This window comes from Ctenopharyngodon idella, chromosome 3, assembly GCF_019924925.1.
Source record: "Ctenopharyngodon idella isolate HZGC_01 chromosome 3, HZGC01, whole genome shotgun sequence".
NCBI lineage: Eukaryota > Metazoa > Chordata > Actinopteri > Cypriniformes > Xenocyprididae > Ctenopharyngodon > Ctenopharyngodon idella.
In genome coordinates, this window is record NC_067222.1 from 9952150 (window position 1) to 9979759 (window position 27610).

The following is a 27610-nucleotide window of genomic DNA, read 5'->3' on the forward strand; positions in this document are numbered from 1 at the left end:
ATTTACATAATATATTTATTTGTACAAATATACATTTATATATAAATAACATATATATTTTTATAAATGTATTATTTGTATATAAATGTGCTTAAATAGAATACCTTTATATAAATAAATACATTTAGGATTTGTAAATAATATAAATGTATTTTTGTTTATAAATGTATTAATTTATATAACTTATATAAATAAATATATTTATATATTATTTATTAAATAAATTAAATACTATATTTATATAAATTAATTATATTGTATAAGTATAATACATTTGAGTAAATAATTAACTTATGTAAATATTTATTTATATACATTAATTCATATATAAATAATAAATGTATTTATTTTTGTAAAGGTGGTTAAATAAATATAAATGTATTTACTTGTGGGAATGTCATATCTCAGACTCGCTCTTGTAAGTCATGGGGTCGAGCGGTATGGCAGTCTGCAGAATGTCAAACTCAATCTGATTGTCCATGTCTAATACGCAGAGCATGTTGCTGCCGGAGGTCATCGTGGCCGAGTCCTGGAACATTTTCTGGAAGTCTGTGGGAACCCCGGTCAGATTCTCGCCCGTCCGCTCCTCCTCGTCTTCTCCGCAGCACAGCGCCACCTCGTTCTCGTAGCAGAAGGCGCTGGGTGAGTGCGGTGGGAAGAGCGTTTGGGCCCCGCGGTGGCAGCGGCTGTCCGGCGTCTCGGAACGGGACGAAGTGGACGAACGGCGCCCAGTCAGTTCTTTCAACTCCTTAGCGCTGCAGGCAGGCGTCGAGGGAACCTCGTAGGTTTTGTGGAAGTGAGCGTAATCGACCTTGTAGCGGTCGCGGTCCTCAAAGATGACGGGCTCGAATCGGTGACCCCAAAGGATCTCACGGGAGAGGTAGGAACTTCGGGTTTGCGTGGTCATGGCCGTCGCTTCCACCATTCCCTCCAGGATTACCACGATCTCAAAGTCATCGGACTCGAGGTCTGCTCGGCTCATGGTCCAAAGCGGCGAGTCCTCGTCGATCTCGTGCACAATGACCAAAGGCGACACTAAGAAGAGGCGATCAGTGCCTTCATCGTAGCCCACATTTAGATCCATCTGTTCAAGCGGGATGAACTCGCCTTCAGCCGTCACGTAGGGTCGGATGAGCTGCGCCCGGACGTGAGCCTCAACAATGTGGCTCCGCCGAAGGTTCCCAACTCGCCACATCAAGCACAGCTTCCCGTCGCGCAGCGCAATCACTGCGTTCTGGGAAAAAAGCAAGGTTTGGTTCCTCTTCTTTGGACGTGCCATTTTGGCCATGATGGTGCCAATCATGAAGGAATCAATGATGCATCCAACAATCGATTGCACCACCACCGTCACGATCGCTACGGGACACTCTTCGGTCACGCAGCGCCAGCCGTAGCCAATAGTGGTTTGGGTCTCAATGGAGAACAGGAAGGCCCCTACAAATCCCTCCACATGCAGCAAACATGGTTTCCACTGCTTCCCGCCACTGCCACGATCATTATCGAAGTCCCCGTGAGCCAGAGAAACACTGTAGAAGATCAAGCCAAAGATGAACCAGGACACCAAGAAAGTGGAGCAGAAGACCATTAGCAGGTACCGCCAGCGGATGTCCACGCACGTTGTGAAGATGTCTGCCAGGTACCGCCACGGCTTGTCGTCCATGTTGGTGAAGACCACGTTGCACTGGCCGTTCTTCTTGACGAAGCGGCTGCGCAGCTGGCCTCGGCCAGACGTGGAGATCCTCCCATTGTAGCCAGTGCCCATCGCCAGTGCTGCCGCGCTCGGACCCTCCGCTTCTCCGGGGGAGTGCAGCCGGCCAGAGCCGTGGCCGTTGTGGAGGCCGAGGGTGGAGATCTTCAGTGCCTCCTCGTCAGGAGACACAATGCTGTACCTGAGAGAGAGGACAGAAGAGTTTGGGGTCAGAAAGCTGGTGTTTGGGGACTAAATTGAATCTTCATTAAACTGAATTGAGCTTAAAGGATTAGTTCACTTTAAAATGAATATTTACTCACCCTGAAGCCATCCTAGGTGTATATGACTTTCCTTTTTTTGATGAACACAATCGGAGATATATTAATAAATATCCTGACGCATCCGAGCTTTATAATGGCAGTGAATGAGTATGAAGCTCAAGAAAGTGCATCCATCCATCATAAACGTACTCCACATGGCTCCAGGAGGGTTAATAAAATCCTTATTAAGTGAAGTGATGTGTAAGAAAAATATCCATATTTAACAAGTTATTAAGTAAAATATCTAGCTTCCGCCAGACCGTGTATTCAACATAAAAAGAAAGTGTGACGCCTTTTGCAGTTCAAAACGCTTACGCTACATCCTACGCCTACGCTACATCCAAGCGTAACTGGCGCCGCGGTCTTGCGGAAGCTCGATATTTTACTTTATAACTTGTTAAATATGGATATTTTTCTTAAACAAATGCAGCGCTTCGCTTCAGAAAGTCTTTATTTACCCCCCGGAGCCGTGTGGAGTATGGTTATGATGGATGACTGCACTTTCTTCAGCTCATACTCGTCGGTCCCATTCACTGCCATTATAAAGCTTGGATGTGTCAGGATATTTATTAATATAACTCCGATTGTGTTCATCAGAAAGAAGAAAGTCATACACACCTAGGATGGCTTGAGGGTGAATAAAGCTTGGGCTAATTTTCATTTGAAAGTGAACTAATCCTTTAATAACACTGTTGTCTTCTGTAGGTCTGCTTTATAACCAAAATTGAATTCATAATTGATGAACTTTGCAGCATTGATACTTATTGAACTGAATCAACATAGAAGCTCAACTGAATACGTTTCATAATTGATACATTTTACAACATCAACAGTTGTTGAACTTTATTGAATCAACACTGAACTGAATTGAGCAGAATAATGGTACTATTGTCTTCTGTAGATCTGCTTTATAGCTGAAATTGAATTAGTTATTGATGAATTTGCATCATTGACACTGTTATTGAACTAAATTCAGCTGTAAATCATCTCTACATTAGTCTTTTTATAATTGATGAACTTTGCAACATTGACACTGTTATTGAACTGAATTGAACCAACATCCTAGCTAACTAAAATATGTTCTGAGAGAGTTTTGCTTGTTTCTATTAAGTGACGAAAACAATTGTCTGAATGTTCTTTGAACATTCTATTTTATTATTCCATTCTACAAACATTATTGTAACGTTCCCTGTTAGCTGGGATTGAATAACGACACCATTGTCTTTTTAGAGCTGCTTTACAGCTGAAATTGAACTTGTTTCAAAATTAAGTCTGTATCATTGATTCTGTTATTTTCCTGTTTATTACTATGAGGCTGTTTTAAAACAATCTGTATTGTATAAAGCGCTATATAAATGTGATGGAGGACAGGTCAAGAGCTGTAATCTGATTGGAGCGTTTGTTCTTTCCAGTGACCGCTCTAAAGGACACGCACTCACTTCAGATAAACCATGAGTCACTAATGCGTATCCTTCCAGAAACACAGGACAAATCCTCCTGATGAAATCCTGAACTTTTAACAAATGGACTGTCAGTGGAATCAGAACTGACTGTTTCTCCATCATTTCACTGTCTCTCTCTTTCAGTTTTTGTCCGTTAAGGGTCGAGGGACTCAGGTGTGAGTTACCTGCTCCTCATCTGGGATTATGAGGGAAGGCGAGTCATTTAGCCATATCAGGATTGCGGTCAGTGAAGGTTTAGGGATTATAACCTGAGCCATATCTCTCTCTCTCACACACACACATATACTAATAAACAAATACATAAACAGTCTGACAGTGTTACTGGCGCTCAATCATCTACTGATGTTTGGTGGAGCACAAGAGCGACTGTAAATGACATTAAAAGCTGCCAATTAAACAGCATTCAAAATTCTTGACATATTAGAGTTAAAGGTTTTTACAGAGGGAATTTTGGATGTCTTTTTATCAAAATGTGTTTAGGAATAAAATGTTGTATAAAATCAGGCGAATGATATATAAACAAACCCCTCAGTAAAAACCTTCAGAATATAGTTAGGAATAAAACTGTAAGTTTTGGTGCATGTAAGTGCTGCTGAAGTGGAGATGCAAAGATTTAAATATGTTTATTGTAATAGAAATCTACTGACGCAAATAGATAAAGTGCAATAAAATAAACACTTAACTGTATTTTGGATGTTTTCTTTCTGCTAGTCTTAAAGGAAAAATGTTATGAAAGCAAAATAGCACAAAATCTCAATGTTTTGAGTTGGTCTTGTTCTTGATGAGCAGCATTTAGACACAGTATTTCACTCTGAGAGGTCAAAATGACTCACAAACCAGCTGAGAAAATGAGCAAAATCATTTGAGACTTGAGCATTTTACCATTTGTTCTATAGATGTCAAGGATATTTTACCCAAAAATGATCATTCTGTCATCATTTATTACCCCTCATGTCATTTCAAACCTGTATGACTTACTTTCTTATGTTGAACCCAAAAGAAGATATTTTGAAGAATGTTGAAAACCAAACAACACGACTTTCATTGTATGGACAAAAAACATTGAGACATATCTCAAAATACCTTCTTTTGTGTATAACAGATAATATATCTTAATATTATTAAGAGGTATTTTACCCAAAAAATACAGGGTTAGTTCACCCAAAAATGAAAATTCTGTCATTAATTACTCACCCTCATGTCGTTCCACACCCGTAAGACCTTCGTTAATCTTCAGAATACAAATTAAGATATTTTTGATGAAATCTGATGGCTCAGTGAGGCCTGCATTGCCAACAAGATAATTAACACTTTCAGATGCCCAAAAAGCTACTAAAGACATATTTAAAACAGTTCATGTGACTACAGTGGTTCAACCTTAATGTTATGAAGCAACAAAAATACTTTTTGTGCGCCAAAAAAACAAAATAACGACTTTTCAACAATATCTAGAGATGGGTGATCTCGAAACACTGCTTCATGAAGCTTGGAAGCTTTATGAATCTTTTGTTTCGAATCAGTGGTTTGGAAACTGCCAAAGTCACGTGATTTCAGTAAATGAGGCTTTGTTATGTCATAAGTGTTTTGAAATTTCAATGGTTCACCACTGGGGGGCGTGACTTTGGCAGTATGATACACGCTCCGAACCACTGATTCAAAACAAAACATTTGTAAAGCTTCGAAGCTTCATGAGTGTTTTGAGATCACCCTTCACTAGATATTGTTGAATAAAGTCATTATTTTGTTTTTTTGGCACACAAAAAGTATTCTCGTCGCTTCATAACATTAAGGTTGAACCACTGTAGTCACATGATCTGTTTTAAATATGTTTTTAGTACCTTTCTGGGCATTGAAATAGGAAATGATCTTGCTGGCAATGCAGGCCTCACTAAGCCATCGGATTTCATCAAAAATATCTTAATTTGTGTTCTGAAGATGAACGAAGATCTTACGGGTGTGGAACGACATGAGGGTGAGTAACTAATGACTGAATTTTCATTTTTGGGTGAACTAACCCTTTAATATTCTGTCATCATTTATTACCCCTCATGCCTTTCCAAACCTGGATGACTGTCCCGATCAGGTTTTTTGTGCCCCGATCCGATTTAAGTCATTGCATGTTGAGTATCTGCCAGTACTAAGTCCTGATCCGATACTTGTATTTTCCTAGTTGTTTGTGCACACCTCAAATACATTAAAGTTATTAAAGTTATAGTCTAACGGCAGTTAAAAATAAATAGTAAATAAATGATTTTTGAGTGATTCAAACATGGAAGCTTGAACTCGTTGGTTCTCGCACGTCATGCACGCAACATGTGAGCTTCTTGTCCTTTTCATGGCTGTCGCCATTTGGCAAACACACTTGAAGGTGCTTACCGCCACCTACTGCATGACGCCGGCATGACAGCTGATGTAAAGTAAAGGATCGGGCTTAAGATAGCCAATACCGATCAGTTGGCTCTGGACATCCCTAAATATAAGTAATCTAGACCCAGCTAACAAGGAATGTTCTCAGAACTTTAGCTAAAGATGTGGCAGGGTTCTCTCAAAGTTATGAGCAAACGTTCTTCCAGTAACATTAATAGAACAAAGTTATCTGGTCTTTAGTAATGTTCTCAAAGTGTTAACACAATATTTATAAATTATTCATGGAAAATATTTTAGTCTTAAACATTTTAGTTGGGCGTTCGTCTAATGTTTTTTAAATGTTACTACCTGTTTCAGAATGTTCAGAGAACATTCAAAAGTAACATTTCCATAATGTTTGAAGAATGATAAAATGGAATGTTCTCTTAATGATTGTATAACCAAAAAACGTTTTTTAAAAAAACTGGATGTTTTGAATGTTCTGGGAACGTTAGATGAGTAAACTCTGCATATTTCTGAGCCAAATTTTATCCTCGATATAGAATGACCCATAAAGCGTAAATGCACACACACACACACACACATGTTCTGATCGTACCTGTTGGCTCGGTTGCTTCCCATATTGTATTTGATCTTCAGCGTGTTTGTGCTGCTGTCTTCAATGATGCGACAGAACAACGTTCCCCATTTACTCTGAAAGATTGGGGATCGGCATCCTAACGGACGACGCACAGGCCTCGATGTATCTCACACACTGCAGCCAAAGAGAAACAGAGAAGCGTCAGACGTGATGTGGAGAACATTCAGTCTGATTCGGAGAGGTTTGATTTGAAGTGGACAGAAACTATATTTGTGTTCTGGTTTGGATGCCGTGATCTGGGTCAAAGCAGCGGTTAAAATAGACCTGACGCACACACACTCTCACTCACACAGATGTAGGCTAACAACATCACTGATTTGCATGTTCTCTAAATGTTTATATTTGACCATTCTTACATTCAGAGAAAACATTTAAACCATTCCAGCCTAATAATCTTCATGAAAAAAAAGCCTTTCTGTCGCTCTCTACAAAAAATGGCCACTTGCTTTGACATTCAGACATTGAGTGTCCAAATACACACAAAAAAAAAATATTTAGGTCTAAATTTAAGATTCATGCATTTGAATTCCATATAAAATCTCCATCCATTTGGATTGCACAGTTTTAACATAAACTGCATATTTGTCAGCCATACATAAATTAAACTGGTCAGATTTCTGTAATAGTCCTAATAAACTTAATGTGTTTTAAATACATAATAACTAGGTTTATATATTTAAGAATAAATGAAATTTGTTTCAATCTCATATATTTCAACAAACTGAATATTGCTTGTTCTACATCTAGCCATACTTTTGTTCATTTTTTTTAACTGAATACATTTAACAGATTTATGCTGATTCTAAGCAATTTGAAGTATGATTAGTATTATTTAAATAAAATTACATGTATATAGTTAATAATAAACTGCCAGAAATCTTACCGGTTTCATTTATGAAGTGACAAACTAATAAACTTAATATGCAAGTCAAATGTCTGAATGTCTGTAAATGAAATGGCAAAATATCAATGTTGTATTTATTGTATAAAATCTTTGGAAACTTTTTTCATGAAAATATTTTAAAATATAATAAATATTATTAAATAAAACCTATGTTTAATAATTAATATTTTGTGTAAATCTGGGCAGTTGACAATGTTTTTTTGTTTATGTCTTTGTGTTTGTTCAGTCATGTTCAGTCTTATTGTCTATAAAGTGTTTTAAATACTTGTACATTTTGTACTTTACATTTGTGTATTGTGGATCTTCATGTAATGAAATTGTTGGTCACCTAAAACCAACTATCTGTCCTCAAGATATTATTCCACCTCATTTCCTTAGAAAATCATGGACACAGTTGGTTCTGGCCTGTTATTGGTTATTAACAAATGCTTGTCTGCGGGCTCCTTCCCTAACAGCCTTAAATTTGCTGTCGCCATATCTTAAAAAACGAACCCTGGATCCTTCCTTTTTTTCTAACTTTTGTCCTATTTCTAATCTACCTTTTATCTCAAAAATCCATGAGAAAGTTGTACTTACTCAATTACAGTCATATTTGGCTGTAAGTTCTCTTCGTGAAATGTTTGGTTTTAAAGCTTTACACAGTACTGAATCTGCCCTTTTAAGAGTTTCAAGTGATTTTTACAGAAACTGATTCTGTGAAATCCATGGCTTTAGTTTTAGTAAATCTGAGTGCTACATTTGATTTGTTCGACCATGTGGTCCTGTTGACATGTCTGGAGATATCTGTGGGCACAGTCTTAAAGTATTTCTGTTCTTATCTGACCAACAGATGGTTTAGTATTCGTATTGGTCATCAGTCCTCCTCTAGTATATCTCTAATTTGTGGAGTCCCACAGGGATCAATCCTCGGGCCGGTATTGTTTTCCCTTTACATTTTACATGCTTCTATTTTTAATAAATATGGAATATCCTTTCATCTATACACTGAAGATACTCAGATCTATTTTCCCTTAAAGCATAATAATAAACACGGCTTACAACCACTGTTGGCCTGTTTAAAAGGACTCGAGCTTTGGCTTTTAAGGAATTATCTAAATTTAAATGAAAATAAAAAGAAATAATTCTATTTGGGCCTAAGGAAAACAACTCATCTAGATTATTGTAACTCACTTTATCATGGTGTCTCTCAGTCTTACCTCTCCCATCTACAGCTCGTGCAAAACGCAGCTGCAAGACTTCTCCCTGGGACCCGCAAATACGAGCCGGTAACTCCAATTTTAACTGCACTTCATTGGCTACCTGTCAAATTTTGATTTTAAAATGCTAAAGTCCTCATCAATTTGGCACCTCATTACCTGAATAATCTTCTCTGTCACTCCTAGAACTCTGAAATCCAGTGATCTCTGTCTACTCATCACACCTAGATGTAGTCTTAAAAAACGAGGCGATGAATAAATATTGTATTATATTTTATATTGTACTCATCATTACACTTGAAATGACAGAAAAGTGACTAGACACAGATTTCAGTGTTTTATGATCTCTGTCTTTCATCACATACATCAATCAAGAGATTTGTATGTCTTGTGATCATTTAAATTGAAATGATGTATTAAATGGTTCAAGTTCTTCATGTGGAGGATTGGTAGACGCGGACGTCAACAGGACAGACGCATGTGACTCAATAACTGCTCTTTACAATGAAAATGGACTTAACCTTTGTTACACAACATAAACACACTTAATCCCTGGTCGTGTGTGTGTGTGTGGGTGTGTGTGTGAGAGAGAGAAGAAGGTTTCTTTCTTGATTCCTCCTAATCCAGTAAATGATGTCTGAATAATCTCCTCATCTCTCATTTTTAACATTGATACAGTCCTGAGGATCCTGCAGTGTAATCTGAGATGCTGATGCTGTGTGCGTGTGTGTGTGTGTGTGTGTGCGTGTATGTGTGTGCGTGTGCATGTGAGTGACAGAAGGTGAGTTCAGACTCGAGCAGATCTGATTTTTTAGTATTCTTTACTTGATAAATGATGAAGCTCTTGATTAGGGATGCACCAATATGAAAATGTTGGCCGATACCGATAACCGATAATTCTTATATTTGAAAGCCAATAACCGATATGTTGGCCGATAGTCAAAATTTTTATATAATTTTATATAATTTATATAATTTTTGAGAGCCTGATTACAAAAACAAAAGTCTCACCATTAAAAGCCATGTCCCAAGCACACAATTATAATGTTCTCATAATTTTATGTAGCCTATATGACAGACTTACACTGTGCTTAACTGTATAAGTGATTTCAATCATATTTCAAGCAATTCAAAACCATAATGGTGAAAAAAAAAAAAAAAAAAACATAATGGCGGACAGTGCGCATCTGAAGTGTCTCAGCTGAAGGAAATAATCGATTAACTATTGGCTTTAATATATCAGCCAAATTTTCTTATTGGGCCGATAACAATAACATTAAACATGAACATATATTGGCCGATACCGATATAGTGGCCGATATATTGTGCATTCCTAATTGATGTGCTTTTTTTTATCATTTTAATTTCTATTAATTATTTTTGATTTATTGTGTTTTTACAGTGGTCCCAAGAAGTATTTGTTCACCGCAGTCACATTTTTACATTATGGGAACGTTACTTTTCAATGTTCTCTGAACGTTCTGACACAACATTTAAAAAACATTAGACAAACGTCTAACTAAAACATTAAAAAAAAAACTATGAATAATGTATAAATAATGTTTTTGTGCTAACTTTTTGAGGACATTACTGAAGAACAGGTAACTTTGAACAAACATTCTATATTAATGTTACTGGAAGAACGTTTGTTCATAACTTTGAGAAAAACGTTTTGAGAATGTTCCCTGTTAGTTGGGTTTCTTTGGTTTTCACTTAATTTCACTTTTTAATTCTTATTTTATCCAGAAAAAAATCCACTTTTATGCACTGCATTCAGGGTATACATTTAAACAGGTCATGCGTGGGAATTGAACCCATGACCTTGCTGACATTGATAGCGCCATGATCTCCTGTTTGAGCCTCAGGACTGTTCAAACAAGCGAAGTTCATCACATTAACTATCAACATGATCCACTTATGAGAAACAAACACAATACTGACTGTCTTCATCTTCCACACTACATCTATTGATTCAGCGTTTCAAAACAACAAACTTCTGTCTGTACTGATATTCAGACATTTAAGTGTGATTTTGGTGTTCAGATACTCTTTGTGGCCATTATAGGCTACTAACAGGGAACATTCTCATAACTTCGGTTAACGTTCTGGCAAGATTCTCTCATAATTATGAACAAACATTCTTCCAGTAACGTTAATACAACATTCGTTCAAAGTTATCTGGTCTTTAATAAATTATCTTTTTGGCGGAAATTACAATGTTGTGTGTTTTGAGAGTTGATAGCATTTTTTTCATCCAGTTTTGACAATATGAACCATAATTTGTCCTCTTTGTACATTTGCATAGAAGTTCTACTGTGGTACTTTGATATATACCATGGTACTGAATGATTACCAAATTCATATACCACAGTATTTACATTGAACTATATGTATATCATGGTATTAGGCAGTGTCCAAACTATAACTAAAACAATGGTACATTTCTGTACAACTGGAAACATCAGTGCATTAAGTGCATTAAGCCCTCATTGATCAGGGGAATCAAATGAAGTCACGCGGCAGATTCTCCTGCACATTTAGCGCTTTCCACTGGAAACTAGCCGTCTGACACGCCTCAAATGAGCGAGAAGTCAGAACTCCAGTTTCGCGCGGTTTGAAGTTAAAACAGCTTTGTGGTAAACAGTGTGTCAGAAAACTTTTAAATTACTCCAAACATACCGCAGGGCTTTCATCGTGCGGCAGATGTTCGTCTCAAATCTGCGGGATTGAGACTGTGACATAAAATATGACGCGCAGGTAAGTTTAGCGCGCGCGGTAAATCCGGTAAAGCTCCAGATGCGGAGCGCGATCAGTGCGTGATCTCAAACAGAGAATAATCTCTTTTCATTACAACATCAGGTTTCTTTTCTCTGTTTCAGCCGCATTCATCCTCTCCTCATCTGCCCATCATGTTTTATCTGTACGCCAGTCCTTTAAATCGGTGTTTACGTTAGTTTTAAACGCTCAAAATTACGAATGAATGTACCTAAATCAAATAGTCTGTTATTTATATCGTTAGTTTGTACGTATACACCACTCTTATTTTTATAAAACAGAACAAATTCATATATATTTGTCATATAGTGTCAAAAAAATTTACACAGTATGCAGGAGACATCTTTATCCAAAAGCCGTTAATAATAACTTCAAATGGACGCCATAATGGAGGGAAAAAAAACTCTTGTCACTAATGAAGAGACATCTGACTTACTGTACACAAGAAGATATGAAGAATTACTCACCTTAATGAAACAAATATCTAATCTGTAAACGTATTATTTGCCTTAAACCTGTCTTCTGCTCGAGGTCACTTCGTGTTTTGGCGGTAATTAAGCGCGCGTTCCGTTCTCTCTTCCTTTTTTTTATTCTCCGAAAACACCCATCTTTAACACGATATTACCAGCGCCGCGTTTTTTTTTTTTTAATTCATGTTTTCTTGTAGTTTTCGCAGGTTAATCCCTCCGGTCTCTCTTCTTTGACTTCACTCACGCGGTAATCTCCGAGCGCGCGCGCGCTCTCCTCCTCATCCTCGCGGTCTCGCGCTCATGTGGGTGACCGGCGGATAACGGGGGAGGAGGAGGAGAAAGATGCGAGCCTGTCACTGCGATTATGTTCACTTCAGATTGATGTCAAGTGTAATTCAGTCCAAATTAGTCCAGACATGATGGATGTGGGAATGAAATGAAAGACCGTCGATTGACTTGTTCAGTTTATATTCAGTGTCCTGACTGAATTATCTTTGTGTTGCTTCTGTCTGTGGGATAAATGCACATTTTCATCATTTTCATTTTCTTCAACGCTACAGATTTTATTCTTAGAGGGAGTGTTTCTCGCTTTCTTCTCTTGTCAAAGTATTTTAGCATCCAAACATAAAATGTTCGCTCGTGTATCTCTTTCTGTCTCCTCTGAGTAGCAGAAAATGAACACAGATTCAGATTCAGAAAGAATATGACCAAAACTGGGGTGCTTTCGTAATCTAGACTATACACACTTTTAAAAATAAGGGTGTTTTTGCAGTGATACCATACACTTAAAAATAAAGGTTCTTTATTGGTTCCATGAAGAACCTCTAGAATGCATGGAAACTTTCCATTCCAAAAAAGGTTCTTTATAGTGGAAAAAGCTTCTTTAGATCATTCAAATGTTCTTCATACTAAGAAAAATTAATAAAGGTTCCAAAAGGGGGTTTTCGCAGCAAGGCCCTAGAACAGGGGTGTCCAAACTCCATCCTGGAGGGCCACTGTCCTGCAGAGTTTGGCTCCAACTTGCCTCAACACACCTGCCTGGAAGTTTCTAGTATCCATAGTAAGATCTTGATTAGCTGGTCAGGTGTATATAATTGGGGTTGAAGCTAAACTTTGCAGGACAGTGGCCCTCCAAGAGCAGGATTGGACACTCATGCCTTAGAAGAACCATTTTTGGTTCCACAAAGAACCTTTCAGTGATCAGTTCTTAAAGGAACCATTTTTTAAATGTGAAGAAAATGTTAATAGTCTAAAGAATCTTTTTTCCACTATAAAGAACCTTTTGTGGAATTGAAAGATTCCATGGATGCTAAAGGCTCTTAATGGAACCAATAAAGAACATTTAGTTTTAAGAGTGAAGAAAATGAGGAATCTACAGAAATGAGAAATTCCAGTCTATCTGATGAAAACAAAATGTTTACAAATACAAAAATGAACAGGTTCACCACAACTTGCATCCTAAGAAACACCTGAATGTCTGTGAACGTTGCTTTAATGACCTCTGATCTGTATTTCTGTCCTGATTATTTCGTTTGAGAGATTCTAGAGCGCTGACTACATGGTTTCTATGGAGATGCACGGTTGTTGTGTGAGCTCTTATTTTTGGCGGTGGAGGCCTGAATGAGGAGGTGGGCAAATCCGAACGTATGACAGCCGTGGAGTGACAGTAGGAGTGTGTGTGGGAGAAAATACAGAGAGAGACGAGCTGAGACGAGAGGATCCTGCTAGGACATCATGGAATGAGGCCGTATTTAATAAGAAGACAAACAAAAATGTGCTCTTGTTGTTTCAGTGCACAAGTCATACTCAAAGCAACTTTAATCTATACATTCACACACACACACACACACACACACTCATATATATATATATATATATATATGGGCAAGCATAAGGATTTGAGCGAGATTGACAAGAGCCAAATTGTGATGGCTAGACGACTGGGTCAGAGCATCTCCAAAACTGCAGCTCTTGTGGGGTGTTCCCGGTCTGCAGTGGGCAGTATCTATCAAAAGTGGTCCAAGGAAGGAACAGTGGTGAACCGGCGACAGGGTCATGGGCGGCCAAGGCTCATTGATGCACGTGGGGAGCGAAGGCTGGCCCGTGTGGTCCGATCCAACAGACGAGCTTCTGTAGCTCAAACTGCTCAAGAAGTTAATGCTGGTTCTGATAGAAAGGTATCAGAATACACAGTGCATCACAGTTTGTTGTGTATGGGGCTGCATAGCCACAGACCAGTCAGGGTGCCCATGCTGACCCCTGTCCACCGCCGAAAGCGGTACAAGTGGACATGTGAGCATTAAAACTGGACCATGGAGCAATGGAAGAAGGTGGTCTGGTCTGATGAATCAGGTTTTCTTTTACATCCCATGGATGGCCGGGTGCGTGCGCGTCGCTTACCTGGCGAACACATGGCACCAGGATGGGAAGAAGGCAAGCTGGCGGAGGCAGTGTGATGATTTGGGCAATGTTCTGCTGGGAAACCTTGGGTCCTGCCGTCCATGTGAATGTTACTTTGACACGTACCACCTTCCTAAGCATTGTTGCAGACCATGTACACCCTTTCATGAAAATGGTATTCCCTGGTGGCTGTGACCTCTTTCAGCAGGATAATGTGCACTGCCACAAAGCAAAAATGGTTCAGGAGCACAACAATGAGTTTGAGGCGTTGACTTGGCCTCCAAATTCCCCAGATCTCAATCCAGTCGAACATCTGTGGGATGTGCTGAACAAATTTTCACAGATGCAATCCAGTCATTTCATTTGGAATCCATGTGTGGGCGAAAGTTTTCACCCCTTGCTATTTCACAAGGGGGTGAAAACGCCAAATTGTGTGTGATTTTTGAAGGTCCACCCCCAAACATAACTAAGCAGATTGTAAGAATTAGTCACCAACTGGGAAAAGAGTTAAGTATTTCCATGAGATTGTGTTGGTGCTTCATACAATGAATCCTTTATCCTGCAAAATTTCCCTAAAAATTAAACTTAATGCTGCTGTCATAATGTGAAGTTAAAATAAGGTATGACAGAGACAGCTTTACACTGGTAGTTATGAGACTAAATGTTTAATAAGTCTATATTCATTTGTTTTGATTGGATATAAAACATCCCTCCTCTGCAGATCAGAGAGAGAAAGAGACAGACAGACGCTCAGACAGACAGGTGATCCTCTCTGACTCAAGCGGGACACGACCCAAAACCTCAATACCACACACACACAGACACACAGGGTCGATGGCGGTAGCATGAGGTCAGAGGGTGAAGGACGCAGAGGTCAGGAAGAAATTTAATACTCTTTTACCCTCATATGAGAGAGAGAACTGAAAACGAATCTAAAGACCCGAAACTTCCATCCTTATCATTTTTTACATCTGTCATTCATCCCAAATCTGAGCAAACAAAAATATATTCTAAGAACGTTTTGCCAACGTTCTCAGTAAGTTATTTCTAAATGTTCTCTGAACATTCAAAATGTCCAAAAATATTTTTAAAACTGTTTTATCTTGGTTTTTGCAAATGCTAGAAAAACTGTAAAGGAATGTTCCATTTTAGAATGTTTTTGTGCTTACATTTTGATAACATTATTAAAGACCAGGTTACTTTGAACGAATGTTCTATTAACGTTACTGGAAGAACATTGGCAGAACGTTAGCTAAAGTACCGAGAATGTTCCCTGTTAGCTGGGATTAAGTGCCACTTGTTTCTATGAATATGAAGACAATTCTCAGATTTACTGTAACATCTGCTCCTCAAACATGTCTGAAATTACTGTGAGAGTGAGGCAGTGACACAGCACAACAGAACAGAGTGATTGTTCGAGGCCTCTGTGTGTGTGTGTGTGTGTGTGTGTGTGTGTGTGTGTGTATTAATAGCCTGTAATCGCCTCTGGGCGTCCTGATAAATTCCCACGACCTCTGATGGACATACCATTGTCTCCCTCGGTTTTCCAGGTTTTCCTTTCCTTCTGAAACAAGAACGCACTGCTGTCCTTCTCTCTCTCCCCAGTGTTTTTCTCTCTTTTCACCGGTTAAGTAGCTTGTCCTGCGTGTTGTGGCCGTTCACGCAGTCGTGTGGAAACTCTCTCGTTTTCTGCCGTTTTGCACACTACTGCGGTGTTTCACAGTTATGTAAGAAAGAACCTTTGCTAACTTCCTAATTTGATCCCGAATGGTTGACTGCTCCTCTCTCTGTCACACTGAGTTTACACGCGACACTCAGTCCAGCCATTCAAACGCACCCGAAGCGCTTAAACAGACTCACAGCACTGAAGGTAAACGGCGTCTCTCATTCAGACATCAGGAGAACACAGATGAACAGCATCATGCGCTAAATATGTATTAATGCCCAGTTCATCCACATTTATCTCAAACAGGCATTAGCTCAGCTAACAGGGAACGTTCTCAGAACTTTGGCTAACGTTCTGGCAAGGTGTTCAATGAACAAACGTTCTTCCAGTAATGTCTGTTCAAAGTTATCTGCTCTTTAATAATGTCAAAACGTTAGCACAAAATGGTTAGGCTATTTATAGCCTACATCGGTTCATGGAAGGTTTTTTTTTTTTTTTTCCCTGACAAGTTCTGACATTTGTTTTCTGACATTCGTCTACCATTTTTAAACATTAGGCTACTATTTTAAGTTTCAGAACGTTCAGGAACATTCAAAAGTAACGTTCCTACAGGCTAATGTTTACAAAATGTTAAAGTGGAATGTTCCTTTAATGTTTGCATAACCAAGAATGTTTTCAAATGAATAAACATTTCAAAACATTTAAAAAAAACTGGACGTTCAGAGAACAGTCAGAAATAACGTTTATATAGGCTAACTTTATGTAGCTTATAACGTTAGCTAAGTTTTATGAACATATTTTTGTTAGCTTGACTCAAAGTAATGCTTTTACAACAGGTTCTTGCATGAGCCATAAATGAATAAATCATTTAGGATCTGGAGTAGCCTATATGTGATTTTCTTTTGTCTTGTCTGTCTGACTGTTTGTTTGGATTAGTTTTTCGTGTTATATCATGTACATAATGTTTTGTGAGTGTATTATGCAGTATTTGAGGGAGTTTTACTGTCCTCTAGAGGAAAACACTGGTATAGACACTGTCCACTTTATCCTTCTATACTTTAATTCTTTATTTTGACGATATAATAAATTGCTTTATTTATTTAAGTTGTTTATCGCAACATAATAGCATACTACTGCCGTTTTATTTAATTTGTACTTTATTATGCACTATGACTATTTTGCGCTCCATTTGAGCGATGTATTTTACTTTAAATGACGTATTTTGCATTATTCACATTGTATGCAGTTGAACTGCAAATGCTTGACAATGCAAATATACAATCTTAGAGAGAGAGAGAGAGATTTATAAGCTGTGATTTGAATGTAGCCAAAGCAGCGGATCTGTGTGGTCACAGAATGAAAAGCTAAAATAAACCTACAAAGCCAACCTACGTAATGATGAGCATCTGTACAAACAAACAAGATATATCTGTATGGGCCATTCTACTGAATTGGTTCAAAGTCAGAGTTGGAAACATCTTGAAAAAAAAAAGTCTTTTTCCACAAATTTTGTATGTATGCAAATTGTATAATATCCAAGGTACACATTTCTAGTAATTGTGCAGTTAATTCTCATATTGTATTATCAGAAAGTTTTGCTCTCCCCAAATTTGTCACTACCATAACACAATAATAAATAATTTAATAAGAAGGGTTACATTGACCTACCTTGTAAATATAGTTTTTGCTATTTTTTAAAAGGTTTTCACATGTAAATCATTAACAATTACAATTTTAACAATATTTTAAGTGTAATTTGTGAGATTTGTTGTATTTTGAATCCACTCTTTCTTTGTAAAAAGCATAAAGTTTATCATACTGATTTCAAAGTTAAGGATTCATTAGTTTGAATATACATTGAGTTTAATTTATTAAATTATTAAACCACTTTAATAACATCTTAGTTGATAATTCAATATACTTTATTTTTGACTAAACATCCCATGTTTCAGTCGTGACAGTAATGTGTTGGTAGTGACCACATCACAATACAGAAATTTAACACACATACTAAAACACTAAAACATATTAAAATACTAATGATTTGCATAACTGTACTAAAATTTTGTTTATTTCCCCCAAATAAATGATTATGTGTTTCCTTTTGTCACTACCAAAACAATGATGACATGTTTCGGTCATGACTGTTTCAGTAGTGACAATTTTAGGTACTTTTGAGGACATGGTTAGCTAGTACAGTTCTGGACAGTTGTACGCAGAAAAAAAAAAACTAAATTTTGTTGAATAACACTCAAAAAACGATGTCACAACCGAAACTTCACCACATGTTTTGGTCGTGACTTTCCATAGTGACAATTTTAGATACTTTTGAGCCTTGCTCAAAGATGCTAATCAGCACATGGTTAGCTAGGACAGTTCTGAACGGTTGTACGCAGAAAAAAAAAAAACTACATTTTATCGAATAACTCCCAAAAAACAATGATGACAGGTTTCAGTCATGACTGTTTTGGTGGTGACAATTTTTGATACTTTTGAGCCTAGCTCAAAGATGCTAATCAGCACATGGTTAGCTAGCACAGTTTGAACAGTTGTACACAGAAAAAAAAAAAACTACATTTTATCGAATAACTCCCAAAAAACAATGATGACAGGTTTCAGTCATGACTGTTTTGGTAGTGACAATTTTCGATACTTTTGAGCCTAGCTCAAAGATGCTAATCAGCACATGGTTAGCTAGTACAGTTCTGAACAGTTGTACACAGAAAAATAAAAAACTAAATTTTATCGAATAACCCCCAAAAAACAATGATGACAGGTTTCAGTCATGACTGTTTTGGTGGTGACAATTTTTGATACTTTTGAGCCTAGCTCAAAGATGCTAATCAGCACATGGTTAGCTAGCACAGTTTGAACAGCTGTACACAGAAAAAAAAAAAACTACATTTTATCGAATAACTCCCAAAAAACAATGATGACAGGTTTCAGTCATGACTGTTTCGGTAGTGACAATTTTCGATACTTTTGAGCCTAGCTCAAAGATGCTAATCAGCACATGGTTAGCTAGGACAGTTCTGAACGGTTGTACGCAGAAAAAAAAAACTACATTTTTATCGAATAACTCCCAAAAAACAATGATGACAGGTTTCAGTCATGACTGTTTTGGTGGTGACAATTTTTGATACTTTTGAGCCTAGCTCAAAGATGCTAATCAGCACATGGTTAGCTAGCACAGTTTGAACAGTTGTACACAGAAAAAAAAAAAACTACATTTTATCGAATAACTCCCAAAAAACAATGATGACAGGTTTCAGTCATGACTGTTTTGGTAGTGACAATTTTCGATACTTTTGAGCCTAGCTCAAAGATGCTAATCAGCACATGGTTAGCTAGTACAGTTCTGAACAGTTGTACACAGAAAAATAAAAAACTAAATTTTATCGAATAACCCCCAAAAAACAATGATGACAGGTTTCAGTCATGACTGTTTTGGTGGTGACAATTTTTGATACTTTTGAGCCTAGCTCAAAGATGCTAATCAGCACATGGTTAGCTAGCACAGTTTGAACAGCTGTACACAGAAAAAAAAAAAACTACATTTTATCGAATAACTCCCAAAAAACAATGATGACAGGTTTCAGTCATGACTGTTTCGGTAGTGACAATTTTCGATACTTTTGAGCCTAGCTCAAAGATGCTAATCAGCACATGGTTAGCTAGCACAGTTTGAACAGTTGTACACAGAAAAAAAAAACTACATTTTATCGAATAACTCCCAAAAAACAATGATGACAGGTTTCAGTCATGACTGTTTCGGGAGTGACAATTTTCGATACTTTTGAGCCTAGCTCAAAGATGCTAATCAGCACATGGTTAGCTAGCACAGTTTGAACAGTTGTACACAGAAAAAAAAACTACATTTTATCGAATAACTCCCAAAAAACAATGATGACAGGTTTCAGTCATGACTGTTTTGGTAGTGACAATTTTCGATACTTTTGAGCCTAGCTCAAAGATGCTAATCAGCATATGGTTAGCTAGCACAGTTTGAACAGTTGTACACAGAAAAAAAAACTACATTTTATCGAATAACTCCCAAAAAACAATGATGATAGGTTTCAGTCATGATTGTTTCGGTAGTGACAATTTTCGATACTTTTGAGCCTAGCTCAAAGATGCTAATCAGCACATGGTTAGCTAGCACAGTTTGAACAGTTGTACACAGAAAAAAAAAAAAAAAACATTTTATCGAATAACTCCCAAAAAACAATGATGACAGGTTTCAGTCATGACTGTTTCGGTAGTGACAATTTTCGATACTTTTGAGCCTAGCTCAAAGATGCTAATCAGCACATGGTTAGCTAGCACAGTTCTGAACAGTTGTACACACATAAAAACTAAATTAACCCCTCAAAAAGTTTGCTTAATTGCAGAAAAAAAGGTGTTTGGTAGGGATGTTCCTTAAAGTTACAGACAGATTTTCAGACTTTTGAACACATTTAAAATGACGGTACCTATCTATTATGAAAGAGAGGCTATGAGAGGGAGGGACAGGAATATTTCCTGATCAAAGAAAGTGTGGTTAAAATCAGTCTCAGCCAATGGACTAAAACATACACTGTTTCGGTAATGACATGAAAATGCGGGGCACATTTTTTTTTTTTTTTTTTTTTTTTTTTTACATAAAGTTTCATAATTTCAAAATAAAATATAAATGTTTTTTTTTTTTTTTTTTTTTTTACTTCACTTTTAAAAAAAAAAAACAATCAAAAATATATTTTTAAAAACAACAATGGAAAGAATTGCAAAAATTATTTCAATATCATTTTCACAAGTTGAAATTTAGGGGTTAAGCCACCTCCCAATTGAAAGCTTAGGGGAAAGTAGGGTAAGATGAGCCAGTGGGTAAGTTGACCCACCCCCTGTATCTTGGCAACTGTACCATTTTATTGTCATGTGACCATATATTTTAGAAACACCCGTCATTTCTGACAGACTGTGAAAAGAAGCACATGGGAGGAGTGGAAGTTGCTTATTTTCTTTAAAAACTGTTTTTGGCTTGTCAAAGTAAAATTTTAACATAACAGATGTAATGGCTGTTTCATCAAAGCAAATTTGTCCAGGTCTAAAACTATTTATGATGCATATTGGTGATTTAGAAACATATAAAACCATGCAAGTCATTTAGCTAAATATTATTCTGAATTGGTAAGCTAGCTAGCTTTTCCTAAAATGGCAGCTATGGGGCAAAGTGAGCCACATGCTGTGGGGTAAATTGAGTCAGCGTTTTAACTTACCCCACCATAAGGCACTAAATTTAAGTTAAATCTAAAGTATAAACTGGTGTAATTTCAATGTAATATTACGCAACTGGTTTAGTTTATCTTTATTTTCGAGTTTATTTGATAGGAACAGTGTACAAGTACACCAAATCCTTCTCTGATATGAACCAGAGGATGTTTAATCATTTATATCTTTCCACCTGTAGTCTCTAATGGCCTAACATGGTCGACATTGCAGGAAAACTACCATGTCAAGAACCTTTTGACTAAAATGTTTATTAGTTTCAGTGACATTTATTCATTCTTATTTAGTTTTTTATTTAATTTTACTCAACAAACTCTCTGTTTAGTCTGTTTATGGGAAGGTTACAACTTTGTTGTTCAACATATTGTTTCAGAAATGCAAACAATTAAAGATACTGAAATGTCAACTTCATTTGGTTGGTTTTATGTTGTTTAATTTAGCTTTAAAAAAAGAATATTTGTAAAAGGAAATTTGATTATTAAATTAGTTTTTAAAATAGGTACATTATCTTTAAAATTTCACATGGGTTTGATTCAGATTCAGTTAGATGATCAGTTTACACCCACCTACTGACTTGGCTCAACTTACACCTAACCTGGGGTAAATTGAGCCAGAGGAACACTTTTTTTATAAGAAGCCATATTTTTAGAGCCCTTTGTCATAGATGTATTCTGATCATTTAAAATGATAGGAAACATCCTGAAATTACTTTAAATACTTTCATTGTACTTCTGCCTCATTTTCCCTTATCTTGAGGACCACATAAGTAAAAAATGGCTCAATTTACCCCACTCTCCCCTACTGATGTTTTAAATATTATTGTTGGATTCAATAGATAATAGAAGTATCTTAGTAAACATCTACAATGTGAATACTTAAATGCTTTTTAAATGTGTTTTTGGTTGAGGGACAGCAGTTTGCATCAGTTCTGTAGAATGGCCAGTATATGTCTGTTATGGTAGAAATAGTAGACTGATAAGCCAAAACATGATATTAAACAACATGATATTAAACACACATAGATTTTTTTCTGCATAATTATTTATCATAGCTAAAATGTTGAAACTGGAAAAATACTGTGAAATCTGCTTTTCCACATGAATTTACTGTAATGCCGGGAACTGTCGCTTCATAAACTAAAATCATTCTAGCAGATCTCAATATTTTAAATTTAATTTAGCGATTGTGAGTGCCCAAGCAGCTTCCCAGTTTGTTTTTTAGCTGAGGCGCGTTCTCTTTAAATGCGCGCGCCGCAGGGGGTGTGACGCGGGTCGTGAACGTGCGCCGTGAGGAAACCCGGATCCTGTCTCGCGGACCTTCAGCCACGTCACCGATCAGCGGCGCGAGCGCACAGACCAGCGGATACCATCAGAGAGTTACAGTAAATGATCACTGATTCTATTATAGCCTACATATCTGATATATTAACTAGAGATTTATGCTAACAACCGGAGACCGTCTGGATGTAACGCGCGCGCGCTGAGCAACAGATAGAAAGACTTTGTATTATTTCTGCAGGACGAGCATCTGATCTGAGAACATCTGCAAAACTGTTTAAATCCAGCGCTGATTACTGATCTATAAGATGAATATCTTCCGACTGTCTGGAGATGTTTGTCATCTGGTCGCCATCATTATTCTGTTTCTGAAGATCTGGAGATCCAAATCATGCGCAGGTAATGTGTTTTCGTAGTTATTATGTTATTGTGCACATCAGTGACTGAAGAACGGGAATGTGAAGAACTGGAGCGGATCTTATTTAGAATTAATTTACACGTGAAAAACGCTTGAAACACTTTAAACGCGCAAATGACGCATAACGCGACTGTTAGGGCAGTAAATAATGTTACGCGTTTGTTAAGGCGAAGTTTTTTATTGTGTTTACGTGGCAGCTGATTGCAGTGTCTACGCAAGTTCTTCAGGGGTTCCTTGAGGAACTCGAGATCCTCTTGGCGTTTATGAGTCTGTTGTATTCTCATCTGTTCTTAAGTTTGTTGTTGTGTCTTTCAGGTATTTCTGGGAAGTCTCAGGTGCTGTTCGCGCTGGTCTTCACCACCAGATATCTGGACCTGTTCACTGCCTTCATCTCCATCTACAACACTGTCATGAAGGTAAAGACTATGGAAGCTCATTTGGGCCACATAATGGGAAAAATCATGCTTTGGTAAATCCTAAATATGACACAAAGTAATAATCATGATATAAAAAGCATAAATTGAGATACTAAGTCATAATTACAATATAAAAAGTTTAGTTTATGAGATACTAAGTCATAATTATTATATAAAACGTATAAATCGAGATACTCATAACTCAAAAAGTCATAATTACGATATATAAAGTATAGATTATGAGATACTAAGTAAGTCATGATTATGAGATAAAAAATAGAAATTATGAAACTAAGTCATAATTATCAAATAAAAAGCATTAACAACATGTTTAAATTATGACAGTCATAATTATGAAATAAAGTTGAAATTATGAAATACTAAGTCAAAATAATTATATAAAAAGTATAAATAATGAAATAGTCATAATTATGAGAAAAAGTATAAATTATGAGATACAAAGTCATAATTATTTGATCTAAAGTTGAAATTATGAGATACTAAGTCATAATTTTGAATGTTTATGTCAGAATGACTTAATATCTCATAATTTTTTACTTTTTATTTCAACAACTTGGTATCTAAATTTTGGTATCTAAAATTCGAAACTTTTTATCTCATAATTGACTTTTTATCATAATTTGAGTATTTCATAATTTAAACTTTTTATCACATAATTACGATATATAAAGTATAGATTATGAGATACTAAGTCATAATTTTGATATATAAAGTGTAGATTATGAGTCATAATTATCAGATACAAAGTAGAAATTATGAAACACTAAATCATAATTATCAGATAAAAAGCATAAATGGCGTATGTTGAAATTATGAAATACTAAGTCATAATAAATTATTATTAAATAAATAATTATTATTAATTAAATAAAGAATTATTAAAGTCATAATTATGAGAAAAAGTATAAATTATGAGATACAGTCATCATTATTTGATATAAAAAAGTAAAAATTATGAAGTCATACTTTTGATATAAAGTTGAAATTATGAGATACTAAGTCATAATTTTACATGTTTTATGTCATAATCTCATAATTTCTACTTTTTATCTCAATGACTTGGTATCTACATTTTTAACTTGTTGTCATAACTGACTTTTTATCTCATAAATTGAGTATTTCATAATTTAATCTTTTATTACATCATTTCGACTTTTTGTTATAATTATGATTTACCGAAGCATGATTTTTTTTCTTATATGACGAAGAGGGGCTTCCATAAAAGACACACACACACAGCTGATCTTTAAACTGTCGTGAGTGTGTAGATGTTTGCACTGAATTGTTATTATAGTTAATTCATCTATTATTGTTTGTTTAAACTAATGTAAAACTCACAGTCAAGCTGTAGGAAATAATGTTCATGACACACCCACAACTAGTTTACCGAAGCCTTCAAATCACAAACACTCAAACTGTTCCTGCAGCGCTTGCAACACCAGGTCGTGGGTTTGAATCCCAGGGAAAGTCACTCTGGATCGAACTCAGAATCAAAACGCTGAATGGAAATGCATAGATCTATCTAAAAATGTGCACTCAATTGAGGTGGATAATTTTTTTTTATCTGATAAAAATACATGCACATTAACTATGATGGAAACATGTTTACCGAATAAATCCCTTATTGCGCAACAATAAAGTCATGTGACTTTGCCTCAACAGATCATGTGATCAAAAAATATTGGAGAGCGAGAGGTATGTTTGTATAGACGACGAGGTCCAAACATTTTTAAAAATCATTTTTGAAAAATGAATCGCTTCAGTTGTTGATGGAAAACAACCATCTCACACAATTGTGTTCCCAAACATCAGCATTGAACGCAAGATAACATGACAACGTTTATTGCGTTTCATCTGCCGCTCTGAGACATGCATAATTTATGATGTACAGAAAAAAGCCTGAATCACATCCAGACGTCTGTCTCTCTGTCTGCCTGTCTGTCTCTCAGGTGGTGTATCTGGTCTTGGCTTACGCCACTGTCAGCCTCATCTACTTTCGCTTCAGGAACTCATACGACTCTGAGAGCGATTCGTTCCGTGTGGAGTTCCTGCTGGTGCCGGTGGCTGGCCTGTCGTTCCTGGAGAACTATGCCTTTACGCCGCTGGAGGTCAGAATTCAGAGTTTTACAGTTTCTGTCTATCTGTCTGACTGTCTATATATCTGTCTGTCTGACTGTCTGTCTGTCTGTCTGACTGTCTGTCTGACTGACTGTCTGTCTGTCTGTCTGTCTGTCTGTCTGTCTGACTGTCTGTCTGTCTGTCTGTCTGACTGTCTATCTGTCTATATATCTGTCTGTCTATATATCTGACTGTCTGTCTGTCCGTCTGTATGTCTGACTGTCTATCTGTCTATATGTCTGTCTGTCTGTCTATATATCTGTCTGTCTGTCTGTCTATCTGTCTGTCTGACTGTCTATCTGTCTATATATCTGTCTGTCTGACTGTCTATCTGTCTGACTGTCTGTCTGTCTGTCTGACTGTCTATCTATCTATCTGTTTGACTGTCTATCTGTCTGACTGTCTATCTGTCTGTCTGTCTGTCTATCTGTCTATCTGTCTGACTGTCTATCTATCTGTCTGACTGTCTGTCTGTATATGTATCTGTCTATCTTTCCCGTCTATCTTTCTATCTATCTGTCCGTCTGTCTAATTGTCCGTCTATCTATCTATCTATCTATCTATCTATCTATTTATCTATCTATCTATCTATCTATGTCCATCTGTCTATCTGTCTGTCTATCTGTCTTGTCTGTCTATCTGTTTCTGTCTGTCCATTTGTTTGTCTATATATCTGTCTGTCCGTCTATATGTCTATCTGTCTGTCTGTCTCTCTGTCTATATATCTGTCCATCTATCTGTATATGTATCTATCTTTCCGTCTATCTTTCTATCTATCTGTCCGTCTGTCTAATTGTCCGTCTATCTATATGTCTATCTGTTTGTCTGTCTCTCTGTCTATATATCTGTCCGTCTATCTGTATATGTATCTATCTTTCCGTCTGACTGTCTATCTGTCTGTCTGTCTGACTGTCTGTCTGTCTGTCTGTCTACATGTCCGTCTATCTATCTGTCTGTTTGTCTATTTGTCCGTCTGTCTATCTGTCGTTCTGTCTGTCTGCCTGTCTGTCTGTCTATCTATCTATCTATCTGTCTGTCTGTATCTGTCATTCTATCTGTCCTTCTGTCTATCTATCTATGTATCTGTTTGTCTGTCTATATATCTGTCATTCTATCTATCTGTCTATCGTTCCATCCATCACTCTCACTGATTGACTTTGACCGCTGTGTAATCATGGATGTGTTTGTGTAGATTATGTGGACGTTCTCCATCTATCTGGAGTCGGTGGCCATCCTGCCGCAGCTGTTCATGATCACTAAGACAGGTGAGGCCGAGTCCATCACCACACACTACCTGTTCTTCCTGGGTCTGTACCGCACTCTTTACCTCGGTAACTGGGTGTGGCGCTATCACGTGGAGGGATTCTTCGACCAGATCGCTGTGGTGTCCGGCGTCGTCCAGACCATCTTCTACTGTGACTTCTTCTATCTCTACTTCACCAGAGGTCAGCAGACTTCACACACTTTCGATTTTAATTATTTTTTTTTAATTAATACTCATCTGTCTGTCTCTCGCTTTCTCTGCAGTGCTGAGAGGAAGTGGAAAGATGACACTGCCAATGCCAGTGTGAGTTATTGGATCAGGCCCCACCCCTTCGATAGACCACGCCCACCAGTGACATCATTGCCGTCTGCCACTGTAGTTCTTTTGTGTGAGCTGCATGTGCGTCTGCGGTGTAATCGTGCCTTACAGTGATCAGATCTGCTGGACGAGTCTCGTATTTGATGCCTTAATGTTTCTGTTCATAAAGAAAGTGTGTGTCTGTGTGTGTGTTTGAGTGAGTGAGTGTGTGTAACACTCCACATTCTTCGGTTCATAGCTTTGTTTCTCTTTTATTCTAACAGTCTTGTTTAGTTTTTTTTTCTGTAGTTAATTTGATAAATGATTTTGTTGTTTATCATCACCACCTATGCAATGTTCTTGCATTCTGTTAAGGGACGTTTGATTGGGATCTTTATGTGTTTGAGTGCCAATACACCAGCGAAAATCATGAATGTTTGTATAAACCACATTTCAGTCTGAGAATGACATCTAACAGATGTCTGGCAATATCATAATGATTTTTTAATTAGCTTATATGAAGATGGACAGTTTATCTATCCTCGTTTTTATAAAGTGTGTTTTATAAAGCATGTCAATAAACTGTTTCTCTTTCTGCGGAGCAGATGCTTGTGTTCATGAGAGCGAATGAGCACAAAAACAC

General features: G+C 37.0%; 2 protein-coding genes across 3 annotated transcripts; one reads left to right on the top strand and one right to left on the bottom strand.

Moving 5' to 3' along the window:
* Positions 1-344: 344 nt before the first annotated feature.
* Positions 345-12311, bottom strand: LOC127509933 (ATP-sensitive inward rectifier potassium channel 12-like). Its single transcript, XM_051889307.1, has 3 exons — positions 11823-12311; positions 6439-6594; positions 345-1889 (listed from the first exon to the last, which is right to left on the bottom strand). Exons 2-3 carry the CDS (start codon positions 6459-6461, stop codon positions 398-400), a joined length of 1515 nt encoding a protein of 504 aa, XP_051745267.1. The 5' UTR covers positions 6462-6594; positions 11823-12311; the 3' UTR covers positions 345-397.
* Positions 12312-15892: 3581 nt separating this feature from the next.
* On the top strand, positions 15893-27568 carry LOC127510040 (ER lumen protein-retaining receptor 3). 2 transcript variants are annotated; one of them, XM_051889531.1, is made up of 6 exons: positions 22436-22537; positions 22675-22832; positions 23167-23267; positions 25238-25396; positions 26599-26851; positions 26934-27568. In XM_051889531.1, exons 2-6 carry the CDS (start codon positions 22742-22744, stop codon positions 26975-26977), a joined length of 648 nt encoding a protein of 215 aa, XP_051745491.1. In that variant the 5' UTR covers positions 22436-22537; positions 22675-22741; the 3' UTR covers positions 26978-27568. The 2 variants fall into 2 exon arrangements, with proteins under 2 accessions (XP_051745490.1, XP_051745491.1); XM_051889530.1 differs by lacking the exons at positions 22436-22537; positions 22675-22832 and adding an exon at positions 15893-16095.
* Positions 27569-27610: the final 42 nt, after the last annotated feature.